General features: G+C 33.4%; 3 protein-coding genes across 4 annotated transcripts; all 3 read right to left on the bottom strand.

Annotated features, from left to right (window-relative positions):
- Positions 1-2,121: 2,121 nt before the first annotated feature.
- LOC121261088 (cucumber peeling cupredoxin-like) lies at positions 2,122-3,365 on the bottom strand. The gene is made up of 2 exons (XM_041163263.1): positions 3,011-3,365; positions 2,122-2,747 (listed from the first exon to the last, which is right to left on the bottom strand). The coding sequence occupies exons 1-2, from the start codon at positions 3,192-3,194 to the stop codon at positions 2,296-2,298; spliced, it is 636 nt and encodes a 211-aa protein (XP_041019197.1). The 5' UTR covers positions 3,195-3,365; the 3' UTR covers positions 2,122-2,295.
- A 1,767-nt stretch (positions 3,366-5,132) lies between these two features.
- Positions 5,133-7,948, bottom strand: LOC121259764 (glucan endo-1,3-beta-glucosidase 14-like). The gene is made up of 3 exons (XM_041161503.1): positions 7,731-7,948; positions 5,964-7,000; positions 5,133-5,376 (listed from the first exon to the last, which is right to left on the bottom strand). The coding sequence occupies exons 1-3, from the start codon at positions 7,906-7,908 to the stop codon at positions 5,311-5,313; spliced, it is 1,281 nt and encodes a 426-aa protein (XP_041017437.1). The 5' UTR covers positions 7,909-7,948; the 3' UTR covers positions 5,133-5,310.
- Positions 7,949-9,171: 1,223 nt separating this feature from the next.
- Positions 9,172-12,556, bottom strand: LOC121260567 (methyl-CpG-binding domain-containing protein 11-like). 2 transcript variants are annotated; one of them, XM_041162513.1, is made up of 3 exons: positions 12,341-12,476; positions 10,905-10,993; positions 9,172-10,333 (listed from the first exon to the last, which is right to left on the bottom strand). In XM_041162513.1, exons 2-3 carry the CDS (start codon positions 10,905-10,907, stop codon positions 9,515-9,517), a joined length of 822 nt encoding a protein of 273 aa, XP_041018447.1. In that variant the 5' UTR covers positions 10,908-10,993; positions 12,341-12,476; the 3' UTR covers positions 9,172-9,514. The 2 variants fall into 2 exon arrangements, with proteins under 2 accessions (XP_041018447.1, XP_041018439.1); XM_041162505.1 differs by lacking the exon at positions 10,905-10,993 and having other exon boundaries at positions 12,341-12,556.
- Positions 12,557-19,508: the final 6,952 nt, after the last annotated feature.

Below are 19,508 nucleotides of genomic sequence, written 5' to 3'. Positions count from 1 at the left end.
GTACCACGTAGTTCTGTACACATGCTTAGAATTGGGACGGGGTAAATATATTGGCATACGTCGGCCAGTCAGTACACGTACGAACCTAAGACGAATGTGATCGTGCATAAAAGCATGCAAGAGGAGATATATATAATATATAGTGACCAACAAAGTTGAGTTAAGGTTCATATGGGTAGATTTTACGTTGTTAGGAAAGAAATTAATTTTGAATAATAATTCATAAATGTCCGGCCAATTATCTTCTAAATTTTAGGCTAACTGTGGAGAGCTAATTGCAAAAATAAAAACAACTCTACTTGACTAATTAAAGCAATATCATAATCTAGGAGAGAGCCTCAAATGGCTCTACCATTCCAGTGGCAATTTCCCCGTCCAATCCGCATATGCTGCTGTTGTTTTGGACTCCCATAGTCAGGATAGTGAGCCCACCCCATGTATTTGGAAAATGCTTTGGTCACTTCATGTCCAAGATCGTCTTAAACTTCTCACCTGGAAAATTCTAAGCAACATTCTGCCCACGAGATCTCTACTAAAGCAGTGTCTTTCTTTTAGTAATGATCAGGTCTGTGTCCTATTTTTCATTCAACTGAGGAAACAACTTCCCATTTATTTTTAAGTTTTGCCTACTCAAGAATTCTCTGGAGGCAATCTCCTTGGCTTTTAAACATTGATATTATAGCAGGTTATGATATCACAGACTGGATTAAGATTATCTTCGAACCTACTATTAATCTCCAATTTCAGTTGCAGGAAGCTCAAAACTTTCAATTGTTTGCTATTCTGGCTATGGATTGTGTCTAGTTTTATAGGAATCAAATAACCCATGGGTCTCTACCTATTCAAATAGATCAATTTGTAGCTAGAACTCTAAAACTCTATCAGGAACATAGGAATGCTTGGGTTCTTAAGCTCTCTCAGAATACTCCCATTTGGAACCCCCTGCCATAGGACAGATTTCTATATCATTTGATGTAGTGGTGAGAGACTCAGGTAGTAAGTACAACAGCTGCTGTGTGTAGAGACCACTTAGGTAGTATTGTGGGTGGTATTACTAAATTTTCTTCCATATGCAATCCAAATGGAGGTGAAGCTCTTGCAACTTTCATTGGTCTCAAAATGGCAGCACAAAGAAATTGGCTTAATATCGTCATTGAAGGAGATTCAAAGGTGGTAATCTCAGCTCTCAATAATTCACATCAAATCTCATACTAGACCATTGAAGGAAGGACAAGGGATGCAAGGGTAATGCTCAACAAATTTGTTAAGTGAGAGGCAATCAAAATACACCGAACTCAAAACCCGTGCGCGCATACATTGGCTCAATGGGCATCTTCAAATAATTTCTTTAGAGATATACCCCTCATCAAACTTTTAGATTGCATGCTGGAGTTCTACAGTAGAAAGGACCCACCCTAATTTTCTTACTGTGTAAGAGACTTTATTTCCATTATGTTTGTATCTTTCTGTTTTGTCTTGTAATGAACTTCCTCTCTGTTATGAAAGGTTTCATCGTTTGGAAGGGAAAAAAAAATAAAGCAATTTTACAGCATGATCGTGTACCATATTTAAATATAATATATTAGCTTGTAAAAAATATTGATAAAAGATTTCGATCATCAATATATAAGCTCTGACGACTGAAAGTTCCGTACGTTTGTTCAGTTAAGAGTCTGATCTGCATGAATAATAATTGTATCTTAATGCATGATACTGTTTTTTTTTTCAAAAATCTTCTCATATTTCTAATTGAAAAAAAAAAAGTATGTTAAAAACTTTCAATATTAATGATCACTTCATTGCTCATAATATAAAAGATCATCGACGTGTGACAATGGTGTTTACAAGAAATATGGATTTTGTAAACTTCTCATAATTGTTAAAAATTATGAAAATTAAATATTAAAAATTAAAAAAAAAATAGTTCTCACAATTGGCCCATATTAATCTTTATTTTTTGTGGGTACGATAGTCAAGAAAAAAAATTTCAAAATCTTATAAAATTTCATAGAAACCCATTTTTTTTCGCCCAATCTTTAGTCTATTGTGAGTGGTTACGTTCTGACAATGAAGCAATATATAATTTTTAGGAATAGTACTATTATATGTGGACACTTCTACTTTTTGAAGAATTCCTTTATTGATCATATGCTGCTCAAATAATACATTATATATGTAGTTCTATTACAAAATTCAATCACCTGTAGAATAAACCATGACATAAAGAAATAAGCTGCAAACAAAATTCTAACTACATATCAATGTATCATCGACTATAAATTCAACACTTTTTTCTTAGAAAAGGAAAACCATGGCAATGGACAACAAAGAGATGAATAAACTAGCAAAGACACTAGATGATGAAGAAGCAGGCGGCGACATTTTCCCCGGAGTGGTCTGACCCGTTGGTGGGGATGATGTTGGGGATGATGCAGGAGTTGGAGCGCAATCAGCAGGGGTCCCTGATGTCGGAGATGGTGTAGTAGGAGTTGTTGGGGTGGAAGGTGGAGTACTAGTTGTAGGCGGGACAGCACTTGGAGAACCGGAGACGGTAACGGCTAACTTCTGGCCTGATAGGCAATGCCGGCCAATAGTGCAGATGTAGTAGTGGGTGCCAGCAGTGGACAGAGTTATGTTGACAGGGCCAGTGGTGATGGTGTCGCCAATGGGATTAGACGAGCTGCAACTGTCATAGGATTCTTTCGGTACTTGAAGAACATCGTGCTCATTTGTGGCGAAGTTGAATACTGTAGGAGGACAAAATATGAAATCATATATACATTAATGATAGAGGAGGTGAAGGATGAGGATAATGCATGCATGTGTTGTTGTTATTAACAAACTACTTTACATAGTTAGATTCTCATCAAATAGTTACGGATAGACGCATCTCATGAAGTTGAAGAAGATATTAATTAATGTAATTTGGAGATCGAATTAATGTTAATTTGAAAGAAGTAAGGAAGACGGTGATGGAATTGAAAATGAAAAGCAGACGCAGGAATCTTACATAGGATATCGCCAACCACGAATTGCTTGCTGGCCGCCCAAGTTTCGTATGCGGAAGCACCACCTGTAGGAACGCTCCAACCGATGCTATCTCCTACCACGTGCACTGTTTGTGCTGCTGCGCATTGCAATAGCAGCACAGCAACAACACCAAAAACGGCCACAACACTCGTGAACTTCTCCATTCTCTCACTCAAAATTTTGGATATAAAATATATAACTGTACGTGTTTTAAATATGCCTATAGTATTGAGACGATCGATCGATCCGAGTGTGTGTTGTGTGCTTTGAATGGCTTTTGACACAAACTCTGTGTGCTGTAATGCCTTAAGAGACTATATAAAAAATTTGATGAGGATGCTAAGGTTCCATATAGAGTTATATAGTCACGCAAAAACCGATGCGCAAGAAGTCATCCTTCAGGACAGATTAGCGAAGTACGTACGCGGTCTTGACGGGGAAATGGAGACGCGACCTGGCTCCGATCGAGACGTTACGTTAGAGTTGCTTGGATCGATGCCGGTCCATTTTGTACAAAACAAGTGGAATCTTCGGGTTGAAACCCAATGCAAATTAGCTGAAAGTTCGAAGGTGGAAAGTTTCTACGTTTTCATTGTCAACAGGGCGAGACTGCCTGAATTGCCACTTTAATTATCGGCCTTGGAAAAACAGTACGTACAGACGTTCTTTTAAGTACTTTCTTCGCTGGTTGACAATAATTTACTGAATAGTACTGTTGATTAGAGGAAATTAAGCCTAATGATATAATTAATATATAATTAGTGAATTAGGTTATGCATGCATTATTCATTGTTTCTGTTCTTTTTTCTCCTTTAAAATTTCCTTTGACTCATGAACATAGTACGTACCAAGAAGCTGCAACGCACGTCGACGAAATATTAATATCGATTTTCCAGTTAATTCATGTCATGACTTTCGATCGACTATAATCTCACCATCCATAACAATTGGGGGGGGGGGGGGGGGGGGGGGGGGGGGGGGGGCGGCGGTTGGGCAGCTTCTTCATCATTTCCTGTGTCTTATCAATGAACTTAGATTTCCAACAACTTCCGGAGTCATAGGAGTTTGAAACTTTCCCTGGCTTTCAAAGCACTCTACTTTTCTGTACCTAACAAAGAAAATTGCCCGTACACGACTTTTCCAATATTCTCCAACCTCATAGGAATTCTAGACTCATATTGGTCGTTATGTGAACCCCTCTGGACTCTGGAGAATTATTTATAAAGATTATTAAAGTAAACCTAATTAATCAACAAGTGTACAGGATCGATCTACAAAGATTGCCTTTGCGTTTTGGAAGCTACGTATTCCGTAGTACAGTTAAATAGTTAATTCCACCGATTAATTGGTGCCAACAATACGAGTAATTTTGGATAGAAAATGGACGAAATTATACAAAAGTAAATTAACATAATATACTTGTATATGATATATTAGATCTATTTTACAATAAAAATAATTTTATCATCTAACATAACATATCAAATTACGTCTATTTATGAACTTACTTTTATTGAAATGTTATGAGTAGTGACACATTGTCCCGACAAATTATCCCGACTATTTTTTTTTTTTTAACTTATGATTAAGAAATTATATTTTAATGATGTTATGAATTTTTTTAAAATGTTTAAGGGTATTAAAAAATTACATGAAAAAAAAAAATTTAAAAAAAAAAAAGGTGGAATACACTTCTCAGGACACATTGTCAAGATAGTGTATCAGTGACTGTAGTTTCATTCTTACTTTTATGAAATCTCTTTATAACTAAAACATTTCTGATAATAATTATAACCCAAGTTCATATGGTTTTTAATTAGTTTCAGGGGTCAATGATCCAAAACAACACCCTACCTTACAAGTTTAGCAGATTCTTTAATTGAAAGTGTCCGTATATGTACGAATATTACCATACCAAGTTATGTTTATTGATCTCCAAAAACAAAGTAATCTTTATTGGTACTTGGTTGAATTTTTAAGTGGGTACATCTCAAAATGAAAATTGAACGAATCGCTTTAGTCATGTAAAAGCTAACAGGATTGATTATATGGATGGAGAAGAAGGAAGATTATTGTACTGTGCTCAAATAAGAAAAAACCCATCAGCAATTTTCAGTCAACTATTGTTTCATTAATGAGTGTTAATACAAGAATTGAATGAATCATGTGATGTTACAACAATTGTTATGAATTCAAGAACCCAAACTTCCCTGAGCTTGATTGAGAGCATTGAAAGAAATAAGGGGGTACAACCTTCGAACCCTTCGAGGAATAATGATGTTAAAAAACCAATAGCAGAATTGCAAGACAGCTTGCAAAAACCAGAGTGCATGACGATCCAATTTCCTGCAAGCCAAAATTTTAGAAGAAACCTTACCAATTTAGCATGCAATCGATAAACAGAAACATGACAACTAATTGTATCTTTCAGAAATATGTTCTTATTGTTTAGTCCTCAGATTCCTAAAAGTCTGTCATCCTATTAAAAAAAAAAAAAAAAAAAACATTGCAGCACCTTCTGATCATATAAAAAAGTAGAAATGTTTCTAGTTTTTGGCCAAGCATAAGAAGTTCAGCACACAATAAAGATTGGAGCTGTAATGCTCCCAATAATGTAATAATCATTTGATGAATAAATAAAGTTGGGATGTTACGCATCCAATTAATGACAGATGTCCCCTGCTTGAAAGAAATATGCGCATATGAGCCCCTTGATCGATCACAATTATCTATACATTTCACTTTATTGCGATGCATCCCTTAATCTTGATGGAAATGGATTCTGTTGTGCTAAATTAACATTGCCTAGCATGTATTTTATTTTTCTCTTTGAATTCCCTGGGATAATCATTTCGTCATGCAATAAATTTTTCCTTATTCTGCATATCTTACTTGCTAATTGAAAATTTTGCACAAAAACTAGGAAGCCATACCTTGAAAGAGAGCAGAGATGAGGGTGCTGAAGAAGACACAAGGCCAGTAAATCCAATGTCATATGAAATGCTTCCATCAGCTTTAAACAATCCAAAGTTCCTCTCGGAGGTTGGCCCTGGCTTCAAATTCTCATTGAATAAAGCAAAAACATAAGCCTTCACCGCAATCTTTGGCCTATAGGGGGTCCCCTTCTTTTTGGCTAGCTTCTTGCGCAAATTATAGTTGTAAGTCCTTGCATTTTCTAGTGTGGCACCTGCTTCATTGTCATCTCCATGAGAAGCCCAGCCAGTTTCAGAAACTATGACCTCCATCTTGTGAAACCCGACCTTTTCTAAGGCGGCATAAGCCGCATCAACCTGTGCATCAAACATGTTACTATAGTGTAACTTAGTCTTTGCATCATAAATTCCAGGATTTGATTGGAAGAGAGCATATTTGAGATCAATATGCTCAGGGTCACTCTTGTAGGCCAAGAATGGATAAGCATTTATGTAAAAAGGAGAACCAGTCTCCGAGAAGAACTGCAGAAGTGGCCTCATGAATGGAAGAATATCTTCCCTGAAATTACACAAAGATGGAGGGAAGGAATTGGCGAAGACAGCCTCTGAATGTGGGCTTGAGACCTCAACCTTCTTGGTCAAACCCAATCTATCAAGGGCACTGTAAACATTCTTTACTGCAGGCAGCAACACCTCCCAGAGCTCCACATCCGTGCCTCCCAAGATCTCATTCCCAACTGCAATTCCACGTATAGGAGTTCCAGGAAGGAAAGGCTGCACATTTTCTTTTATCCAATTCATGGCACGATCCTCGCCTACACTGATGTCTTTCAGGAATTCATTTCCGAGTCCAACCACTATCTCAATGCCAGATCCTTTGAAGGCCTTGAGGACATCCTGGTTAGCGTCATAGATTCTAATGTTTTTTATCTTTGCAGCTTTGAGAAGTGTAACCACACTTTGGGGTGAAGGTATGTTGTCTGCTATTCTGCCATAGTTTACTCCATATGTCCCCGTGAATGCATCTGCTGTCAAAACTGCTCAACAGAAGATGGATAAATAGTGCCATTAACCAATGATTCACCATGATAAAAGAGTAGAATGCAACTCATGAACATGTGAATTACATATGTGCTGAGGCTGATTTTGATTACAAATCATTTGTGCCTAATGTTACACCGACATAATTAAGGAGAGGCTCAAACTTGCGTATCAAAAAAATTCAAATTTAAGTCCGATTGGGAATAGTTTTAAGATTACTTCAAAGAGAGAAAATTTTGGACCTAGATACAGGCTCAAATTTCAAAAGGCAAATGTTCCTAATGCATCATGCCTGCCTGGTTCGAACCTTGCATAAGCTAGGGAGCAATTCCGAAAAACTAATTATAATTCACTGTGGACTATGAAATGGATATTTAAGTCCAATGAGTGAATGTTTGATAATAGAAAGCTTTTCTGATATTCCGTTTGAACTGACTGATCATTATTTAATTAATATTCTAGTGACTATTGACAGATTTTCAACATTCAATCACACATACACACATATATATGTATTAAAAAAATAACAGAGCCAATAGAATTCCGATACAGGTTTGATGTGTTTCTTTTCTGGAGTTGCAAACCTAAGCCAATAGAATTCCATCTATGCTCATGGGGAAAAAATACCAATAGAGTTCAACCTCCAGCTCGTTGGCCATACTAAGCAATTCAAACATGTCATAAGATTCAACATAAAGTTGAAAGCTAGAAAAGAATGATACGTACCATTGAGAGATGTGATGGAGAAGATAAGGAGAAACCGGAGAAAGAAACGAGAGAACTTCATTGGTTTGATTGGCATATTAACAATGAAGGAGGAGAATTCCATTTTGTAGAGGGGGCTGTGGGTATGGTGCTGTATTATGTAATCCAAAAACGGTAACGTCAACGGAAACAACACCATAAACTATGCTGTGGATGATGCAATGCTTTTCTTTCAGGCATGCCATAGAATCCAGATTCCAAAGAAAACGACAGTAGATGAGGGAAGAAGATTCTTAACCTTACTCAAAAGATGATGAAAAAATGATATATGGTATTTCTTGGAGGGGCTTAGAGAATAGATTCTTCCTTTACGCTCACCTTTTATCTCCCTCTCAAAGTATACCTTTTTCACTTTCTAGTTTTTGTTTCCATCTGTGTTTATTATATATACTTTTTCTCCTCTCTCTCTCTCTCTCTCTGTGTTAAGGTTCTGGAAGATAGTTCATATACCTTTCGTGGTTAAAGAGGAGTTTGAAACTTGGGGAGGTGGTGGGATTAGTAGATGGGCAATAGAGGTGGCAGGGGTAACCAAGATTTAGGGCTTATTTGTTTTCAGAGATAAGATGAGATTAAAGTTAAAAAGTTGAATAAAATATTGTTAAAATATATTTTTTAATATTATTTTTATTTTGGGATTTGAAAAAATTAAATTATTTATTTTATTTTGTGTGCAAATTTGAGAAAATTATAATGATGAAGTGAGATGAGATATTTCCTGAAAACAAAGGAGGCCTTAGCTTCTTGGCTTGGATCAGTTTGGGGTAGGCATCGACTTTCTGGTGTCCACTGTTCAAACTCCAAACAGTATGTGAAAATCTTTTGGACATTCTAGCAACTTCAATGTTTTTTCACCCAGGAAACACAAAAGCAATCTCCACGTTCCTTTTATTTATTTGTTTAATTTGCAGCATATAATAAGGACAGGCAAGCTTATAAACAATAATAAGTCGAAATTTACCTTCAGAGTATCAAACGTGACGACTGTTCGCATATGTTACACGCTTTTCTAGTCTGACCCAATCAAGACAATAATGAGGAAAAGGTGTTTTTTGTTGGGGGAAAACAAAACGAAAGAAGTTCGGAGCAGAGGAGACCACAGTAGCATGTGCCTTGTAGTTTTGTCATGCATGAAACGAGATTGGCTGCAAGAGCCTTGTATAGAGTATAAAGCTAGGTTCGTCTAGGCAACATCACTGCAGTGTAGCAAAGATCTGGACACGACCACAAAAACATTGCAGTTTGAGAATCTATTTCTTTTCCGACTAGTCTCCGCTCTGTTTCATCTTGTCTATGTTTATTCCTAGGTTATTAACGTTCTGTTCAGCTTGATCAGACCATCATATCCCGAAACACGAGTAATGGGGCCTTTTTACGACAAGATAAAACAGGCAGCACGAGCATATCAAATCTAAACTACCAACCATGATGTCAACGAATATGGTCTTACAGTCAAGTCTAAGTTCCTCCATATTGTAACAAAAGCTGCAGAATCTAAAATCTATTCTACCATCTTACAGCTTCATTCCCTCCCCTACATACAATCAAATCTAGCACTCAACCAACACTAATATTAGAGCTATTCTGAGGAATCCCAAAGTTAGGAAACCTAAAAGAAAGGACAGACGAGGTGTTACGGGACTAACTGCAAAAGAAGGCAGGACGGCACGTTCAGCAGCTCACAGTGGAGGGTGAAGGTCGGTGGGGGGCATCAGCTGGCCCCACTTCCTTAACCTTAGCATTTTCAATCACCTCCCATCATTTTTCTTGACTTTCTCATCAGTCTCAACATTAGATTTTCCATCATTCTCGGACAAAGCTTGTTTCTCATTGATCTCTCCCTTGGGTTCTGCAATTCCGCAAGGATTATCTTGCTTTGCTCCCCCATTTGCTTCTGGGTCATCCTGTTTCTTGTCACTTGTACCGTTTGTTTTCTGTGTTTCAGCTTGTGGCACCTTTTCCACATTGTCCTCTCCCTTATCACTTTTAGTTGCGTCTGTAGTAACATCTTCTCCAGCAATCTTTTCATCTGCTGCTGCTACAACATCTAGATGCTTGACATTAACCTCAGCTTGGGTTTTATCAGCACTAGGCACTTCCTCATTCTTGCTTTCCTCAGCACTGATCTGGAGTTCATCTCCATTTTCTTTTTGTGTTTTATCTCCATTGTCAGCTGGAGCTTCCTTGGAAACATCTTTCTCCTTCTCAGTTTCTGCATCTTCTTTCCCAGCTACCTCCGCATCTTGCATTTGAATTTCCTTAGTACCTTCATTTTCTTCTGAAGCACCTTCCAATTCTTTGTTGTCCTTCTTTATCCCCAATGATTTTCGGCCGCGCTTCCTTGGGGACTCACCCTCTGATGGCGGAGTTGCCTTGACCTTTTCGCTGATTCGTGCAGATCTTCTAGGAGTCTCACCAGTACCCCAATCAAACTCTGATATTGAAGGATTACCAGGGTGTGATTTTAGGTACTGCTCCAGTTGTTTTTTGTTGTTGATCTCCTCTCCAGTAGGAGCCACAAACATGATCTCATTCTTCCTTGGTGTACCCCCTTTCTTGGGTAAGAACTGATGGGGAAACAAAAAGCAGAGGCACACGTCAACTGGTACACAACAAGATTTATGAGCTAATAACAAAATCAATTGAACGTGCCCTTGAATACTTCCCATCATGAATTCTGTTATGATAGAATGCACAAGGCCGACTAAGTTTTTATTGAAGCATAAAATAAAACAATATAAAGGCAAATAACAATTTAAGAGAGAAAATAAGAGAGAAAAGGGGGAGAAAACAAAAGGAATATTAAATGTGTGTTCTCAGCTATCCTCTTTAAGTAGTCACAAAATGTCTTCACAGCTATCCTACACATTTCTATTGTGCTCTGTAAGTCATTAGATGAAACTTCCTACAAATCCCATGAGGTGGTGATCATTAATTTTCTAGCATGATATAAATTCAGTAATCTCAAAATTACAAAAAGATTTAAGAGTCAAGTCCTCAAAATTCAAGCAGAAGAAAGACCAGAACCTGTATAACATATATGACAGAGCATTCAAGGCATGCAGATTAAAGCCTATTTTGACTTTGAGGAAAAACATATGTACTCAAGCTTTGATTTTAAAGTAGGAGATCACAAACCATAAGAGCAATGATGGGGGTCTGTTTCTGACTTCAGATCATGTTACTTGAAGGAGTTAACACTGGTTGACTAAGCAGAAGTGGTGAAGCTGAATACTTGAGGAAAAGATGGTTATGAGCAGAATTTGATTACAGCAAATACTACCGAGCAGCATACTACAATTTCTTCTCAGCGGTTTACTAATAAAAATTCTACCACCAGTTTACATACTTGATGATTTTAAACATATCAATAGCAAAATCACCCATTGCTCATGGCCCTAAATGCCTACGCATCATTTAGGATAATATGGATCATGGCTAGTTCAGCATTGGTTTTGAGTTGTCATAAATTAAACTAAAAAGAGTCCAAAACCCAGTCCACCAATAAGGGTCCTTGCAGCTGGATCCTATATGCAATGAAGATATGGGAATCAGGGAATAAGGGCAAGTTAACTTGTTACCCTCCTTCCTAATCCTATAGTCCCTTGAAATTTCAGTCACATAAATTGAATGTATATGCATCTAAAATTAAGAAAACAAAATAAACATCTCTATTCACTGCCCATTTTGACAAACATAGCAGAGACATTATAGAAAATAACAAAGAAACAGTGGATATTCAGTTTTGAATACTTGGCAAACAGAACTGGAATGAAGAACTGAATATTTAAGACAGTTTGCAACTCTGTATGTGATCAAACTAGCTAATTAGTAAGAATTATAACTAGAAATTCACCAGAAACAAAAAGTAAAAAGTAAATGAAGCAAATACCAGAAGAATCACATTAAAAAGAAGAAACTCAAACCTGTTGAACCATACGTGGCTCTAAAATATGGTAAGGAAATAGTTGGTCGGAACCATACGTGGCTCTAAAATACGGTAATTTCCTTAAAAATAGCCTATCATTCCAACCAACCACTACATTTTTTCTATAAGTTGCAAACAAGTACTACTTCCAAATTCAACTTTTAGTTTGCCTCCCAAAGGTTAAAAATTTTTCTTTTCACTTTTGATCTACTCAAGGCTGGCTTACTACACAGAAACAGGACTGCCATCAACCACAAAAACAGTAGAGTTCACAAAGTTCGTAAGCAAAACAATTAAAGAAATTAAATAATTACTCCAAGAAAGACATCACTGGACCGAAAGGACGAGCCTTTCAGAAAATTAAGCCATATTATCGACCAGATTCCAGCACACTCACACGACACAACATTCAACCAAAAACCCTAGCTGAGGGAGGCGAAACGCCATGTTATCAACAAAATTACAGCACATGATTTTACCAAAAAGCATAATCCCACCACAAAAAGAATAATACTAATTCAAAAGAAGCAAAAACCACAGACCGAATTTACCCAGAAACATAACAGAAAGAACAAATTACAAAGCTCTAAATTGGAAAAAAAAAAAAAAAGGACAAGTTTTTATAGGTAGAGAGAGAGGGAGAGACCAATTTCTTCCAAGAAAGAGGAGCTGGGAGCTCCAAGGAAAGAACCTCCTCCTCTTGGGCTCCGATTTGTGCTTCCTTCTCCATCTTCACCTGCAAAACCGAACAACCGAAACCGAACCTAGTCTATCTCGCTATATTGTTGTGTTTGTGTGTGGTAAGAAGAGGGTCGGAAAAACAACCGTTGGGAGTGTGTTGATAGCATATCTCTCTCTCTCACAATCCGCCACGTAGTGCAATGAGGGGGTGACAAAGTGAGCATCACGGTAACGAATAGTTAGGCTAGATTCTTCTACCTATGTGATGGAAGACTCGCCTAGCTTAAATTGACCGCTTGGCACTTGTTGCATTCTGAGTTTTTTTTTTTTTTTTTTTTAAATAAAAAAATATCTCAATATATTTAAAATTATTTTTTTAATTATTAATTAAAAAAAATTATAAGCAGTGAAATTGAATGATACAATTAGGAGGTAAAGTAATTTTTGTCGTGATTGAATGGGCAACTTCAAAAATGCTATTGTCGTCGAGAAATGAGTCCGTCTCAAAAAAAAAAAATCTATTTTTTGACTTATTAATAATTAAAAAAATAGTTTTTTTAGTGATGTAGTGAATTATTTAAAAAAAAAACATTTTAAAGTATAAAAAAAATGAAAAAAAAAAAAAAAACTGTTTTTTCGGAGCCGTCTCCTGCTACATCCTCTAGCACGGCTCAACATTTATTTATGAAGAAAAAACTGTTCAATCAAAAGTCAAATCGGTGTTCCATCCGTTAAAAGCCCATTTTTGTGCTGGCTCCTGAATTAACCCACCTACTTACTTTCCTTCGTTTTCAATGCGAGGAGCACGTGTCCATTATGTAATATCCGTTTATTTTTATAATTTTTTTCATGTAATTTTATTTAATTATTATAATTTTTTTAATTTTAATATAAGATAAAATAAATAATTTAATTTTTTTCAATTTAAAAAAAATAATATTTAAAAAATATATTTTAATAAAATTTTATTCAACTTTTAATTTATTATTAAATTTTTTTATTATTTTTTTACTATTATTTATAAAATATCTAAAAATATCGTATTATCTAAATACATCTCAACTGATCTGATTTTATTTATAAAAATAGACTAGATTATCTTGCTAGTAAATAATAAATATCATGTATTTTAGAGTATATATATGATACTTCTTATTTATTTTAATTTAAAAAAAAAAATTTGTATACTATATTCTCAACTTTCTCTCACTATCGATACGATATTCTCAAATTTATTATTTAAAATATAAGATTCAATATAATATTTGATAGACAATATCACGCAACATAATATAACGCGAGTTAAATAAAAACATAATATATGACATAAATATCAGAATAATAATAAGTTTTTATATGTGAATAATGACAATCATATACTGTAATAAAATCATTAAATTAAAAAGTAGAATATTTCGTAATCCATTAATAACCTTCTATTTAAAATAAAAATAAAAATAAATATTTTACGTATTATTACTCTTTATAAATATCTAATCACTATAAACAAGATGCTGCAACTTTTATTTTTTGGTCGGACCACCAGTATAGCATGGGCCGACAAAAGAAGAGAGATTGATTGCTGATAACACTCTTCTCTTCTCTTAACTGAAGTTTGTAAGATGGGCCTGGAGTCCAAAGCCCACTAAAAAGCCCAAGGTAAGGTTAGAGTGGACCTGCATCAACTCCCTCGATAATCTCTATTTTATGAGAAATGGTATTTTTAATTATATAATGCATAAGTATTGTATATATATTTTTAATAAAATAAGTAAATATAAAATTTACATTAAAGATTTAATTAAGTATTGTATATATATTTTTAATAAAATAAGTAAATATGAATTTATATTAAAATTTTAATTTTTTAATAATAAACTCTATTCTTTTTAAAAAAAAATGTACAACACTTATACAATCTATACTATATATAGCATTACTCTCATTTTATACCTACAACTTAACGTTGTAAAAACAATTATCATAAGGAAGTATTTTTTTTTTCTCCTTTTGTAATGGTGTCGTGTCAACATCAAGGAATCTATCATATTACAGTAATGGTATTATAAGACACAGAAATACCTATTCTAATTCTTATGTTAATTTTTACAAGTTTCCTTAATTAGTACGTAGTAATATATATATATATATATATATATATATATATATATATATATATATATATATATATCTTATAAGTAAGAAGCGGCAATAAGCAGCTGTCGTATACTATTTTTTCCGATTTTATCTTCCACCATCTATATATTTTACCTTCCTACTCTATCTCTCACCTTGGGTTTTGCCGAGTGGATTTTGCCCAATTATTTTCGTTTTTATCCTATTTTGAATATGTTTACCTTTCTTTTCCATTTTGACCTCTACTCTCGTAAGTTCTGGATTTCACTTTTTTGCCGCACACTATTTTTTTCGATTTTATCCTCCACCATCTGTATAATTTACCTTCCTACTCTGTCTCTCGTCAGTTTTAATTTGAGTTTTGCCGAGTGGATTTTGCCGAATTATTTTCGTTGTTATCCTGTTTTTTAATATGTTAACATTTCTTTCTCATTTTGTCCTCTACTCATATGTTTTGGATTTCACATTTCTACCGAATTATTTTCCAATTCTTATCCTGTTGTAGAAAAGTAATGTTCTAATCAGATTTTTTTTACTTCTTCAAGTTTCCCACTGCTTTTGCAGCTGTTATCAGATTCAATTTTTAATTTTTTTCCACCGCTTGCGGTTTACTATAAAAGCAATTGTCACCGTCTCATTTTCTACTGTTGTTGTTGCTTTAAATTTTCAAAATCTACTTCTTGCTTCCGCGTTTAAAATTTGCTGTCAAAGTTTGTTGCTTGCCTTTCGGATTTCATATTAAATTCGGTACGCTTTTCGTTTGGTTTTATGCTCTATTAATTATGAAATTTCCTTTGCTTTCATAAAATAGTAAATACTTATAGATGTGAAAAAAAATTTATGTCTTTCATGATTATAGAAAGGATTAATTACAGTTTAGTAAAATTATATTGTAGACTCATAACATCAAGATAGAATTACTTTCATATTCATAACATGCATATACATAACATAAAAGACATATACGTAAGAGACATATAAATAACATGTCAAGAATTTTTTGGTTGAATATTCTACACTTTTTTTTTTAAGTATTTCCAAACTAAATACTTAAAATTTCAAAAGTTGAAGCCAAAACTCATAACATGAATTATATTGTAGACATATAACATCATGACAGAATTACTTCTAAATTTCTCAAAAGTTTAAGCCAAAACTCATAACATAAATTATATTGTAGACACATAACATCATGACAGTTACTTTTACATTCATAACATGCGTATACATAACATAAAAGACATATACGTAAAAGACATATAAATAACATGTCAAGAATTTTTTGGTTGAATATCCTACACTTTCTTTTTAAGTATTTCCCGACTTAATACTTAAAAATCTAAAAATTTAAGCCAAAACTCATAACATGTAATAGGTTTGTTAAATATATGTGTGAAACATAAAAAATTCCAAGCATGAAAAAGGTTGGTATTCGTAGATGCAGATCTTTACAAAACAAAACAAAAAAATCAAAACTTTTACAAGCACAACAGAAAATATAGAAAAAATAAACAAGATAAAGGTCAAACAGAAAAAAATAAAAATAAAGACTAATTGGGAGGGAAAAAAATTACAATGAAATCTGAAGACAATATCTTGAAAGATTTGAACATCTGTTGAGATTTATGGAAAGAAAAAAGGACCAAAAAAAGAGAGAAACAAAACAAAGAAAAAATAGAGAAGAACGGAATGATCCTAAAATAAAAATTTAGGCAAAATCAAAAAAAAAAAAAATTCCACTCCTTCGTTCATTTACTTAGAAGGATGGAAAGTTAAAAAAACCAAAACAAAAAGTAAAAGAATAGAAAAGGGAAGTAGGAAAAAAAACTTGGAGATCAACGAATGATGTCACTTAGATCTGAACACGAAAAAAAAACCAAAAAAAACCACTCAGATCTATAGAGAAAAAAATGCAGAGATGGACCAACTTCAAAACAAATTACATCGACTCCGATTTGTATGTACAAAACACAAAGAGAACGAAAAAACCAAAAAGATAAAACCATTCGTAAGAAAAAAAAAACCTACAGACCATGTCGTGATCAAATTCATTTTCTCGCTTGCAGCCTCGCCTTCTGATGGAAATCCGGAATAGGCCCATGAAATATATTGCAGTGACATGCAAAGAAAGAAAAAAAATAAAAATAAAAAACCAAGATGAGATCTACAGACGAGAGAAAATTAAAATTTTTTGTACATATCTTGTTTCTTTGTTGAGAAGAAGATAAGAAAAGAAAAGAAAGTGCAGACGGAAAGGCAAGAGACGAGAGAAGGAGAAGAAGAAATGTGAGAAAAAGAAAGAGAGGGAGAGAGAGGGAAGAAGAATCTGGAAAGAGGCGAAGGGAGGGATGTGAATCTGATAAGGATGTATTTATATGGTTGCTCGTGGAGTTAGGGTTTTTTCCTTGTGAAAACGGCGCCGTTCTAAGTCTGGGATGGGGTGTTACACGCTGTGCTGAAAACAGCGCCGTTTGAGTCACTTGTGCTGATAATTGGGCTGGGTTTGTAGGGCTGATTTTCTTCCTTTTTTTTTTCTTTTGGGCTTTTAAGTGAGAACAAAAAAAAACTAATAAAATTAAGATTATTAATAAAATTATCCATATTAATTTCACTAATATAATTATAAAACTTCATGATATAAAAATATATATATTCTATTCCATATTAATTTCACTAATATAATTATAAAACTTCATGATATAAAAATATATATTCTATTATAATTTTTTTTTTTACAAGTTTTCTGTTCTTGTTTTTCATTTATTGTTCTTTATTACTGTTATATTATAATTATAAACATTATACAAATCATGTCTATGATATGTATTGTAAATAAGAAAGTAAGTTTTAAAAACATAAATCTAAGTTATCGTTTTGTTGTTTATTGTGGATTGATGAGTAATCAAATTTTCATATATTTTCATGTGTTAAATAATTATATGATTAAATTATTTAACACTTATTTAACAATTATTGTTATACGATTGAAAACTATAGAAAAATATATATATATATATATATATAGAAACAAAAGAAAAAAAATTTAAGATATTACACAATTTTTATTTGCAATCTCACAAATTTTATTGCTATTATGTAGTTATTTTATTTTTACTGACAGTTAGATAGCCACTTATTACAATTGAATTTAAATAAAAAATATTAACAAATTATATTTTAATATGTTAGCGTAACTTTATTTAACAAACGACAATGTATTATTGGAATAATCATACAATCTTATATAATATATATATTTATAGCAGGCGCTTTAGTTTTGTCACTTTGTGCTTGTCTTCTTGTTCATTGTTTGGCTCTAATTTCACTAATCTTTTACTCGTCCCTATCTCCAGGTATGTATTATTATTGTTTATTCAAATAGATATTTTTGTTTATACTTTATAATATTTAATGCATTTATTTTTTTAAGGCATGTTGCAAATATATGGAATTGTGATTATTATTTAGAATTGCCCAATATTCGTTGTATCTGTACTAAGATTTTTAATTGTAAATATTTCAATATCATGTTAAATAATTTGGTTTTAATATTAAGCATGTTTTATTGATTGGATAATATTTATTTATGTTTTAAATGTAGATAGCTGTACTATTGTTTATTTTTATTATCTTGTTTCTGTGCTTCTATTTTATGTGTTTGACAGATTGTTATTAATTTGTTATTAGTTTGTAACAGTGCTGCGACATTCCTATCTTGTCGTAAGAATGCCAACTGGTAGGTTGATCTTATTTAAAAATAATTCAATTTTTATTAAAACTTTTGTAACTAATTTGTATCTAACATTCCTTAAAATTAAATTCTGAAGAATATGAAGAAAATGCTACAAAAAAATATTGGTATAGTGCTCAATCGGAGGAGAAGAAATAAGAAATACATCGAAAGAAGAGAAAAATGTGTGCTGAGCTAAACGAAAATCAAAATAAGAGAAATCAAATAGAAACAAGATCTCATGATAATTTATCTTATACTTCAAGGGATGATGGAATTGTTTCTATAAGAGAAATTGGATCTTCTTCAAACACTCACGGTTCTGACAATACTATAGATAGAAATGGATCTGCTCTACCAAGGCTAAGGACTTCTGTCTCCAGTAGTATTGTCAGTATTCCAACAGGTAATACTTGTTTTAGACAAGTATTGAAGACTATATTTTTGGAGCCAAATCATTTGCCATCAGTTATTTCATGTCAATATTGTGGAGCAAGAAGATTTTATCATGAGCCAAATGGCTTCTGCTGTGCTGACGGAACAATAGCATTGAGTTATAATCGACTTTTAGACGAACTTTGTCAACTGTTCACTTCTGATTCGATTGAGTCTGAAAATTTCCATACATATGCCGCTTAAACCACCGGATTATAATATTGTTCTTTTAAATCAATTTGATATGTACAAAGATACAGATGCAGAAGTGGGTACGTATTACATAAATATGTCAATATCTTTATATGTTTTTCTCATTGCAAAATATTAATAATAAATTTATAAATTAGATATTCTGGCAATAGTAATTAACACGAATGCACCAAGAGAGGTTAACAGAAAGCATGGAAAATCATTGGTGCAGGACATATATGTGGCCGATTCAAGATATGCATATATATATTTTTGTATTGATAGAATTTTTACTTTAATATCTTATAATACTCTTATTATTGTAAATCTAATATTATTTTTATTTTTTGTAGTCTAAAGGTTCTACGTTTGGCAATGTGGAACATATTCGTTCACGATGAATGTCCTCAGATTTTTAATATTATTATGCAAAAGCCAATTATTCTTGGGACAAAAATCAGAGTTTCTTCGTATAACGGTATTTTTCCTTAATATTAACATTTTTATTAATTATTTATCTTGTATTTATATATTTATTCATATGTGTTTATGATGTAGGCTTGTCGTTATCATCACGACCAACAAGTGTTTTTACCATTCAACCCTTTATTGCACCTGTCATTCCATTACGTGCATGGTA

The sequence above is a fragment of the Juglans microcarpa x Juglans regia genome, chromosome 1D (genome assembly GCF_004785595.1).
Source record: "Juglans microcarpa x Juglans regia isolate MS1-56 chromosome 1D, Jm3101_v1.0, whole genome shotgun sequence".
NCBI lineage: Eukaryota > Viridiplantae > Streptophyta > Magnoliopsida > Fagales > Juglandaceae > Juglans > Juglans microcarpa x Juglans regia.
Note: the sequence above shows the minus strand (reverse complement) of the source record. Positions and strands in the feature narration are given on the sequence as shown.

Bases quoted from the DNA above. Each gene is read 5' to 3' on its own strand.
- LOC121261088 (XM_041163263.1), bottom strand. From the start codon at position 3,194: ATGGAGAAGTTCACGAGTGTTGTGGCCGTTTTTGGTGTTGTTGCTGTG. The intron at 2,748-3,010 runs GTAAGATTCCTG...GTCCTCCTACAG, and splicing joins CGTGGTTGGCGATATCCTAT to TATTCAACTTCGCCACAAAT.
- LOC121259764 (XM_041161503.1), bottom strand. From the start codon at position 7,908: ATGGTGTTGTTTCCGTTGACGTTACCGTTTTTGGATTACATAATACAG. The intron at 7,001-7,730 runs GTACGTATCATT...TCTGTTGAGCAG, and splicing joins CTCCATCACATCTCTCAATG to TTTTGACAGCAGATGCATTC. The intron at 5,377-5,963 runs GTATGGCTTCCT...TTTGGCTTGCAG, and splicing joins CATCTCTGCTCTCTTTCAAG to GAAATTGGATCGTCATGCAC.
- LOC121260567 (XM_041162505.1), bottom strand. From the start codon at position 12,424: ATGGAGAAGGAAGCACAAATCGGAGCCCAAGAGGAGGAGGTTCTTTCC. The intron at 10,334-12,340 runs GTCTCTCCCTCT...TTTCCCCATCAG, and splicing joins CTCTTTCTTGGAAGAAATTG to TTCTTACCCAAGAAAGGGGG.